The sequence below is a fragment of the Chiloscyllium plagiosum genome, chromosome 1, assembly GCF_004010195.1.
Source record: "Chiloscyllium plagiosum isolate BGI_BamShark_2017 chromosome 1, ASM401019v2, whole genome shotgun sequence".
NCBI lineage: Eukaryota > Metazoa > Chordata > Chondrichthyes > Orectolobiformes > Hemiscylliidae > Chiloscyllium > Chiloscyllium plagiosum.
In genome coordinates, this window is record NC_057710.1 from 63,271,816 (window position 1) to 63,283,292 (window position 11,477).

General features: G+C 42.3%; 1 protein-coding gene across 1 annotated transcript in view; it reads left to right on the top strand.

The window, feature by feature from the left end:
* Positions 1-10,684: 10,684 nt before the first annotated feature.
* The window catches only part of mrps30 (mitochondrial ribosomal protein S30), a 24,050-nt gene continuing 23,257 nt past the window's right edge, over positions 10,685-11,477 (top strand). Inside the window, exon 1 of the mRNA XM_043688156.1 lies at positions 10,685-11,337. Coding sequence (XP_043544091.1) covers positions 10,770-11,337 — 568 coding nt within the window. The 5' untranslated portion in view covers positions 10,685-10,769. The remainder of the gene's footprint in view (positions 11,338-11,477) is intronic.

Below are 11,477 nucleotides of genomic sequence, written 5' to 3' on the forward strand. Positions count from 1 at the left end.
GGTATCTTTGAATTACTTTTTCTCAGAGATGTCTCTTAACTCAAGCAAAGAGAGTAAGCCAAAAGAAGAGTGTCATTGCCAACTTGCAGTAAGACACACAAAGAGCAATTTTGCAAATTTCACCTGTGGTAGGCAGCACATAATTTCCCAACTATTAATATTACAAAGGCTTGATTCCGGTTCAATGAAAAGTGTGGAAGGGTGTGCCAAAGGTTTGCGTAAAGATTTGTAACTCGGGTGCCAGTTGTCATAGTTGTGGGTATGTTCACCGAGATGGGAAGTTGATTTGCAGATATTTCATCCATCTCTAGGTGACACCTTCAGTGCTTAGGAGCCTCCTGTGAAACGCTGTTGTACTGTGTCTTCTGAAATGTATTTGGTTTTGTTCCTGCTACTTCTGGTTGCTTGTTGTAGTGGTCGGTATATTGGGTCTAGATCTATGTGCTTGTTGATGGACCAAGATCCAATATATCGCCCATTACAACGAACAACCGGAACTGGCAACTGGAAATAGCAGAAATGAAATCAAATAAATTTCAGAAGACGCAGTACAGCAGAGCTTCTGAAGATGTCACCTAGACAGGGGACAAAATGTCTGTAAATCAGTTTCCCAGCTCGGCAAACATACCCATAACTACAATGGGGTGTGACAAAAGCAGGGTAGTCATAGTACTCAAAAACAATTAGGGATGGTTCATAAGCATTAGCTATAGCGTATTGAGATACAAGTATAGAATAACCTTTATTGTCACGTATATACAATGACTGTAGTGGAAAGTTTATACATCACCAATTACAGCGTCGATTAGTGATGTCCATGTAAATAGTGATGTTACTCGGACAGAAATCAGTAAATCATAGAAAGAGAAACATGTGATGTAGGCTTCAGAACACTATATTAGAGAGGCATACACATATAGTGTTGTGCCTGAATGCTCTTTGCAATGCCAGGGTACATGTGAGCTCCAGCAAACAGGAGTCACAAGGCTCAACTCCACTGTCAGGCACCTGAGTTACAAGGAACAAATAGAGAAACATGGGATTTTCAGCCCCGACAGAAAAGATTTCAGAAGTGATGTTTAAGTGAACATAAAAGTGATCTCTTAATATTACTGAAAGTGGTGATAGAAGAACAGTTCCAAACTATAACGGCATGAAATAAGGATTGATTCCTGGAAATTCTACTGTTCACGGAATCACTAATGTCAGGAGAAACTTCGAACTAAAGCTGTGGAAGCAAAGCCCAACGATTGCCATTTAAAGTAATTTATTTGCTCTTGTTGTGGTAAACACTGACACAAATTCGTCAGACCAGATGGGTTGTTTATTTTAACTCCCACGCTGAATTTTTCTGGAATATAGTGAAGCACTAGGTAGTCAGAGAGTGACCTCTAGAGGTAGAATGATGAATTATGTTGGTAAATGAAGAAAAAAATAATTTAGATACACGCTCCACAGAGATTTAATGGCCATTTGAACATCTGACCACAAAATGGAACGAGGCTTATGAAACAAACTATATTACTAATAAAGCCATAAAATATTGGGAGTACACAGAATACAAAACAAAATTACAGGTTATTGATTTCAGTTGGCCCTTCAACAGAACATTATGATCAGAAAAATTCTGATGGAAGCTCATAAACAGATACCTAACATACGGAATTGTGAACTGGTAAAGCAGGAATGAACTTTTCTCAACTGCTTTTCTTAAAGCAAAGCATGAAGGAAATACCAAAGGTGTAGTGCCATATTTATATTCAGAAACTTCTGACGAAAGATTTACATTCTGTCTTAATTTTCTTTTCAAATGTTGACTAATCTGCTAGAGAGTCGTAGTCATACTGAACAGTGTGTTTGTTTGAGACTTCATAATTTTATTTTCTTTCACTTACTTTGTGTCTGACTTAGAGAGCTGAGATTTACTAACTGAGCCAAAGTTGATTTTTAGCATTAATACACAACTGTGAAAGTCATTTCTCTCAGATTATCCACCATAACTTTGATTCAAAATAGGTGTAAAGTAAAAAAATGGTATAAATATTGCAATGAAATGTTTATGGAAAAAACTCATGAAATAGATACAATAGTTGATTAGAAAAGCCAAGAAAGAATATATTAAAGTTAAAAATATAAAATATTCTGCAGGCCTGTCAACAATAAAAGAAGAATTGAGAAAAGATTGGGCTTCAGAAGGTAAATCAACAGATGATACTGAATAGTTATTTTGCCTCAGATTTTATTGAAGAAGGAAGCTTCGATAGTACAACGGCTGGTGAGTTAATACAAACAAATAGAGAAACATGGAATCTTCAGCTCTGACAGAAAAAAATTCAAAAGTGATTTTAAAGTGAACATAAAAGTGATCTCTTAAAATTACTCATAAGTGGCGATAGAAGAACAGTTTTAAACTAGAAAGGCAGGAAATTGGATTGATTCCTGGAAATTCTACTATTCACTGAATCACCAATGTCAGGAATAACTTTCAGCTAAAGTTGTGGAAGCAACACTCAAGAATCGTTATTTAAAGTAATTTATTTGCTCTTGTTGTGGTAAACACTGACACATTCGCCAGTGGTGGGGAAGCTGTTGGAGATGATACTTTGAGATAGGATTTATTTACATTTGGAAGACAATGGACTTGTTAATGTTATGCAGCAGGGGTTTGTGCAGTGAAGATCATGTCTCACCAACTTGATTGAGTTTTTTGAGGAGGTGCCAGAAAGATTAATGAGGGAAAAGCCCTGGATGTTGCGTACATGGGTTTTAGTAAGGCACTTGATAAGGTACCTCTTGACAGGTTGATACAAAAGGTAGAATCTCATAGGATACGGAATGAGCTGGCTAGATGGTTATAGAACTGGCTTGATCATGGAGGACAGAGAGAGAAGGGTGCTTTTCGGAATGAAGAACAGTAAATAGTGGTAACCGCAGGGATCAGTGCTGTTTTTTGTACACATAAATGATCTGGAGGAAAATACAGGTGGTTTGATTAGTAAGTTTGCGGATGACAACAAAATTGGCGAGTTACAGATAGTGAGAAGGATTGTCAAAGGATGCAGCAGGATATAGATAGATTATAGATTTGGGCAGATAAATGGCAGATAGAGTTTACTTCATACAAATGCAAGGTGATGCTTTTTAGAAGATCAAACAGGTGCGAAGAAAGTAATAAATCGGAGAACTGTTAGGAGCATTGGCAAGCAGAGAGATCTGTGTGTCCAGGTCCATAGATCCCTGGAAGTGGCAACAGAGGTGTATAAGGTGGTCAAGAAGGCATACGACATGCTTGCCTTCATTGGAAGGGGCATCAAATATAAAAGTTGGCAATTATTTTACATCTGTACAAAACTTTAGTTGGGCCACATTAGGAATATTGCATTCTTTTCTGGTCACCACACTAGCAGAGGATTACGGGTGCTTTGGAGAGGGTGCAGATAAGGTTTACCAGAAAGTTGCCTGGTCTGGAGGATTTTAGGTATGAAGAGAGGTTGGATAAACTTGGATTGTTTTCACTGGAAAAATGGGGGCTGAGGGGAAATCTGATACAGACAGGTGTACATAGAGTGGTTAGACTTTTTCATAGAGTGGAAAGGTCAACTACAAGATGGCACAGGTTCAAGATGAGGGGGGAGATTTTAGGGGAGAAGTGCAGGGAAACTTATTCACACAAAGGGTGGTAGGCGCCCGGAACACACTGCCAGTGGGGGTGATGGAAGCAGGTACTTTAGCAACGTTTAAGGTATATCTTGATAGACACATGAACAGGAGGCAAACAGATGGGTAGAAACTGTGCATGGGCAATAAATGCTGAGTCTAAATTATTGTGTTATTGTAATGTATATTGATATGGAGCAGTCAGCTCAACACAATGGTAGTAGAAAAATAGAATCTTTGCTCAAAGATTACATAACATAACCTGTAGGAAGTGGTTAACTACAAAAGTAAAAAGTAATATCAAATATAAAGAAATAGCATATTTTTGTGCAAAGGCAGGTGGCAGGTCAGAAGATTGGACTAGGTGTAACAACAGTAAAGAATGACATAAACATTAATAAGAAGGCTGGTGTTAGAGGTACAAGACAATGCTCGCCAGAAATATCAAACTGGAATAGTGAGAGTTTCTATAAATATTTAATGATAAAAGTTAACGATATGACTGCTAGCCTAGCCTAACAAAAAGTGAGTCTGAGAATTAAACAATAGCAAATGAATTGAATAGGTATTTTGGATCAGTCATCAATACAGAGGACAACAGTAACACCCCAGGAGTAATTGGGAATTATAAAACAGGGATGGACTTGGGAAAATGGCAATTACTAGATAAATGGTACTGAGTAAATTGTTGGAACTTTATTAACAAGTGCCTGGTTTCTGATGGAATACATCCCAGTGTTGTTAAAGAAGTGGATTGTGAGATATTTGATGCATTGTTCTTAATAGTCCAAAATTGTCCTAGATTTGGGGAAGGTCCCATTAGATTGGAACATAGAAAATGTAACTCCTATATTCAAAAATGGGCAGAGATGGAAAACCAAAAATTACAGACCTTTATTTAGTTGTTAATATGTCTACAGAATATTTTACTTCTAATGGGGCCAGTAACTCCTTAACTATTCACAATTTAATTAAATCACTTGGACGTTAGAATGGAAGATATGGTTGCCAAATTATCGGTTGATCTAAAGATAGGAAGAAAACTACAAAAAATACATATAGTTAAGTGAGCGGTGAAAGATTGGAGAATGGAGTATAATGTGGGAAAAGGTGAAATTGTCCATTTGGCAAGAAGAATTTAAAAGAGGCATGTTATCTAAATAGTGATGATTGCAGAGCTCTGAGATGCAGAGAGATATAGGAATCCTAGTGCACAAGTTGCCAAAGACTAGCATGGAGAAGCAGAATATAATTAGAAAACTAATACCATATTGTCATCAGTTGTAAAGGAACTAAACACAGAGGTTGTACTTCAGTTGTGCAGAGCACAGGTGAAACCACATCTGGAGGAGTGAGGATTGTATTGGTCACCTTACAAATGAAGGATATAAATGCACTGGGAGCAATTCAGAGAAGCTTTGCCAGAATTTTGTCTTGAATTTTGTCTGCCAGTCAGAAAACATGAGGAAATGTTGGACCGATTTGGCTTGTATCTGTCAGAGTCAGAGGTGACTGTATTGAAACATTTAAAATCCTGCGGGATCTTCATGGGGTAAAGTGGAGAGGTTGTTTCTTTTTAAGGGAAAATCTAGAATTTGGGGTTACGGTTTAAAAATGAAGGGATGTCCACTTATAATAGAAGTGAGGTGAATCTTTTTTCTTTCAAAAGATTGTGAGCAGCACGGTGGCACAGTGGTTAGCACTGCTGCCTAACAGCGCCAGAGACCCAGGTTCAATTCCCGCCTCAGGCGACTGACTATGTGGAGTTTGCACGTTCTCCCCGTGTCTGCGTGGGTTTCCTCCGGGTGCTCCGGTTTCCTCCCACAGTCCAAAGATGTGCAGGTTAGGTGAATTGGCCATGCTAAATTGCCCGTAGTGTTAGGTAAGGGGTAAATGTAGGGGTATGGGTGGTTGCTGGTCGGTGTAGACTTGTTGGGCCGAAAGGCCTGTTTCCACACTGTAATCTAATCTAATCTAATTGTCTTTGGAACTCTCTTCCTCAAAAGGAGGTAGAAGCGGAGTTAGTTAACTTAAATAGTTTTAAAGCAAATTTGAATAAATTGTTGGTAAGTAAGGGGTTGAAAGGTTGTCAATGGAATGTGAATCTGAGATTAAAATCAGAATAGCCAAGATCTTATAAAATAGCAGAGCAAGGTTAATGGGCCAAATGGTGTACTTGTGCTCTTTGTTTGTATATTTGTAATATAACAAAAATAGAATGGAATTTTATCAGGAAGACCATTTTCAATCAACTTTATTGAAGTCTTTGAAAACACTAATTATCATTTTCATAATGCATCACATGTTAATAGTGTGAATGTGATGTGCATGCATTTGGATGACATTTTTTCGGATGCCACGTGAGAAAAAGACAAAGGTGAGTGCAGTCAGGGCCAAGAATATGCAATAAATTTAAATATTGATAACTGGACGAAGAAAGATTAAATGAAGTGAATAAACAAAATTAAATTGTACAGAACATAGAAATACAACATTAAGGAGACTTCTCGTTCAAGGAGAAACTTGTGTCAGTTACCTCAGTTGGCCAGATAGTTAAGATTAGAGCCGTGCTGGGAAAGCAGAGCAGGTCAGGCAGCATCGGAGGAGCAGGAAAATCGGCGTTTCAGGCAAAAGCCCTTCATCAGGAATGAGGCCTTTTATTTATACACGTCACGACGCGTATTGAATTTGTTGATGCGTGGATGGAGGGGGATGAAAGTAAGGCCTTTGCTGAGGACTGATTATTCGTCCTCAGTGAGCAGGAGGTCTGGGGGACTGGTGAAAACTCGGCAGGTCTGGGAGCTAGGACCTGGTATAGGTGTGGAGCTGGGAGTGGGGGCGGAGCCTCTAATTGGAGTGGGAGTAGTAGGTGGAATGGGGGTGGATTCATTAGCAGGGGTGATGTTCCCCTCAGGGTTCTGGGAGGCTGTGATGGTAACAGTGCAATCTGTGGGGGACGTATGCAGGTGAGTGGTGTTGGTGGGGGCGGAAGTGGTGGCGATGACAGCAGTGGGGGGGGGGGAAAGGGGTGGAAGTCGCTGAATGCGTGACGTCAGTGATTACGTGAGGGGCAGAAGTGATGTCACACGTGGTGCATGTGAAATTGTTAGTGGCGGAAGTGGCTGCAGAAGCAGCGTGATGGAGGCAGAAGTGACGTCATTGATCTCTGTGGGGATGGTGACTGTACCGGCCTCGTGGCTAATGGCGGCCAAGCAGTTCCAGAGAGTGGGGAAGCTTCTGGAATGTTTGAGGAATGCTGGTTATGGAGGTAGGTATATAAAAGTTTGTTGTACTTACAGTTCTTGATGTTTGAAATGGTGTAGAAATACTGTTTGTTGAGAGTATGAATTCTTCTTAGGATATAGGATATACAGAAGGGGTCCTTTGCAGCTCTGAGAGGGTGTGGCCCTCGGTTGAGGCATAGCTGACTGTAGAGAGGTTAGGTGGCGGCACTTGGCTGCGAGCGTGGAGCAGAGGATCCTGGAGAACCGTAGCTGGTGGTTTTGAATTTGTTGTCTGTACTGGTTGTCCTGTTGGATCCAAACTGTGCTGGTTTGAATGTAGTCCGGAGTCCATGTGTGATCAGTTGGTTGCGGAGGCAAGCTCTGAGAAAGCAGATATGGCTGTGGTAGTCTGTTTCAAGACATGGTTGAAGAGCTTCAGGGCAGAGGAGATGATCTGGGGGTTTGCAATGCATAATGATGTTCACAGCTTGGGCTCAATTCCCACTCTGGCTAAGGTTACTATGAACAGCTCCCACCAACTTCTCCCTGTGCCTGAGACATGGTGAGCCAATTGACTTCCTCTAATGAGAGAGCGGCCCTCTAGACTGCTAACACTGTGGCAACTTTACCTTTCACCTTGGTCATGATACAAAAGGGACATTAGCAACATGAATACAAAATTGGCTGAGTGGTAGAAACCAGGGAATAATGGCCATTGGATATTTTTTAGGCCGGTGAAAAGTTTGCAGTGGACCTCCACAGATTTGGTAATTGAGACCAATACTTTTCCTGATATATCCTAATTATCTGTGTCTTAGTGTGCAGGGACAATTTCCCAAGTTTTCAGCTGACATGAAGCTTGAAAAGATTGTAAACTGTGAATATAGCGTGCAACTCCAAACGTTGGTGGTGTGTGCACATAGGTAGTGAGTGAGGTTCAATGCAGAGGCGCCGGCGGAAGTGTGAGGTAATGCCTTTTAGTCATAAGAATACTGAAAGTCAACATAAATTTGGTGATACAATTTTAAAAGGGGTAGAGAAACAGCAGAACCTGGGTGTATGTGTGCACAGATCATTGAAAGTGGCAAAACAAGTGGAGACAGCAGGAAATAAAGCGTACATTGTTTTTGGTTTTATTAACAGGGTCATAGAGTTCAAGAGTAAAGAGGTGATGATGAACACCTTTTCAACTTTAGCTGGAGCATTGTTACATATGTGAGCATCCCATTATCGGAAAGATGCAAATGCATTTGAGAGTGCAAAAGTCATTAACAAGAATGATTCCAGGAATGAGAACCTTCAGGCATGAGGACATGTTGAAGATGTTAGTACTATTCTCCCTGCAGAGAAAACAGAGAGAAGATTTATTTAAGAGGGGCAGAGCACATAGGATGAAGCTGTTTTGTTTGCAAAAGAAACCAGAATGAAAGGGAATAGATTTAAAGTAATATGCAAATGAAGCAAGGGTGATGTTAAGGAAAACTTATTCTCATGATTAATTGGGATATCACAAAATCTCTGCAGTGTGGAAGTAGACCAATCAGCACACTAAGTTCATTCCTATGCTTCGAAAAGCATCCCACCCAGACCTATGCCTCTACCCTCTCCCTGTAACCCTGCATTTCCAGTGGGTGGTCCATGGTGGAAACCCATGCAGGTATGGGGAGAATCTGCAAATTCTGCATAGACAGTCACCAAGGGTGGAATTAAACCTGGGTCCCTGCTGCCATGGGGCAGCAGTGCTAACCACTGAGCCACTGTGTTGCTCTGCCTGAAATGTGGAATGCACTGTCTGTAAATATGGTTCAATTGAGGCATCCAAGAAGGCATTGGATGGTTATTTGGATAGTGATGGTGTGCAGGAAAATGAGAAAAAGACCGGAAATTGACACTACATAACAGACTGGTGCAGGCACATTGGGCCAATTGGCCAACTTCTATTATACAGTCATGGAGATATACAGCACGGACCCAGACCTTTTGGTCCAACCAGTCTATACCACCCAGATAGCCTCAATAAATCTAGTCCTATTTGGCGCATATCCCTCTAAACCCTTCCTGTTCATATACCATCCAGGTGCCTTTCAAACGTTGTAGTTATACCATCCTCTACCACTTCCTCTGGCACTTACTATCCTCTGCATGAAAAAGTTGTCACTTAGGTCCCTTTTAAATCTCTCCCCTCTCACCTTAAACCTATGCCCTCCAGTTTTAGATTCTCCAACCCCAGGGAACAGCTCTTGTCTATTTACCATATCCATGCCCTTCATGATTTGATAAACCTTGATAAGGTCACCTCTGAGCCTCTAACGCTCCAGGGAATATAGCACCAGTCTATTCAGCCTCTCCCTATATCTCAAACCCTGCGACATCTTGCAGCATCCTTGTAAATCTTTTCTGAACCCTTTAAATTTTCACAATATCCTTCCTACAGCAGGGAGACTAGAATTGCACAAAGTATTCCAATAGTGGTTGAACCAATATGTTGAAAAGTGGCAACACAACCTCCCAACTCCTATACTCAATGCACTGATCAATAAAGGCAAGCATACCAAATGCCTTCTTCTCTGTCCTTTCTACTTGCGACTCCTCCTTCAATTAACTATGAACCTGTACTCTAAGGTCTCTGTTCAGCAACACTCCCCAGGACCTTACCATTAAGCATGTAAGTCCTGCCCTGATTGGTCTTTCCAAAATGCAGTGCCTCACATTTCTTAATAATTCTGTATGCATTTCCACAGGTAGATATCAAAACTGCACACAGTACCGATGAAAGGTCGCTGGACTTGAAACATTAGTTGTCTTTTCTATCGACAGATGTTGCCAGAACTGCTGAATTTCTCTAACCATTTGTGTTTTTGTTGTAGACACGTGTGGCTATAATGTTCAAGTGTGAATATGTACCTCTATCACATGAGGTTACTTTTTTCATTCATTACCGTGACAAGGACGTCACTGGCTAAACCAGTATTCATTGCCCATCCCTAATTGCCCTGAAGGCAGTTAAGAGTCAACCACATTACTATGGGTCTGGAGTCACGTGTAGGCTACACCAGGTAAGGATGGCAGTTTCCTTCCCTAAAGGACATCAGTGAACCAGATGGGTTTTTCCAACAATCAACAATAAGTTTTGTGGTTATCATTAGACTCTTAATTCCAGGTTTTTTAAAAATTCAAATTCCACCATCTTCCATGGTGAGATTTGACCCCGGGTCCCCAGAACAATACCTGGGTTCCTGGATTAACAATCCAGCGGTAATAACTTTACTGCAATAAGGAACACACCTTCACTGTAACTTATGATTTGGAGATGCCGGTGTTGGACTGGGGTGTACAAAGTTAAAAATCACACAACACCAGATTATAGTCCAACAGGTTTAATTGGAAGCACTAGCTTTCGGAGTGTCGCTCCTTCATCACCTGATGAGCGTGCTTCCAATTAAACATGTTGGACTATCGCTCACTGTAACTTAAAAAGGTTCAACAACCATCAATAATGAGAACAACTGGGATGGACACAAATGCAGCTTTACCATCAATATCCAGAACATACAATATTTGTTTTAAATTCTTCTTTTTGTTAGGAAAAAGAAATAAAACGATAAAAAGACAATTGCATTTGTCAACCCCTTAGAAATATACAAAATCAGCAAAAGCTCTTTAACAACCTGCCATCAAGTACCAAAATCCTTTATTTTCATTGGATGGCTGTGTTTCCGTGTGAATTTCCATTGGACAATCCTGTCCCCATGTGACTCTTTATTCTTAATACTGTCCCTCTGTGAATTTTCATTGGATAGTTCTGTCACCGTCTGAATTCCCATTGGACAGCTGTGTTTCTGACGGAGATGCTAATCTGCCCTTCTCCCCAGACGGCGCTGAGGAAAGATGGCGGCGTGCACTCGGTGGCGGTTGGTGCGCGCGCTGGGTTTGAATGGCGGGCAGCAGTCGAGAGTGGGCCGCGCGGGGCTGGCCACTGAGGCGGCCCCAAACCCGACTCCCCGGTACCCGCCCGTCCTACCGTCCCGCACCGCCAAAAGTAAGTCAGCTCAAAGGCGGAGGCTGGACGAGCTTTTCCAGCGAGTTCACGGAGCCTCCTCCGTGTCCGAGAAGATCCGGCTCCTGACCCGGATCCAGCGGCTCAAGTACGTCGTGTATCCGCAGACGCTGTCTCTGGAGGCGGACCGCTGGTACCAGAGCTTCACCAAGACCGTCTTTGTGCCGGGACTGCCCGGCCGCCTGAGCGGCCCCGAGCCCGGAGCCGAGCCTGATCTCGGCCGCCTCAGGTCCCTGGTGTGCGAGGCGGTGTCGCAGGAGAACTTCTATGTGAAGAGGCGGCGGCCATTCCTGTACCGGGAAAGAGAGCAGACGGTGCTGCCGCTCCTCGGGAGCCTCGTGCCGCGGATCATTAGCTACTTGGCCGCGGAAAACCCGCTGCTCGGAGTCTCTTCCCTGGGTAAGGAGAGACATGGCCCGGCTGCGCCGTCCGACCGATGTCACTGACTCCCCTTCACGCCCCGCCAGCCCGGCGCCCCCACTCTCCCTGCCAGCCCTGACCCCCCCCCCCTCACTCTCTCTCCCCGCCAGCCCTGACCC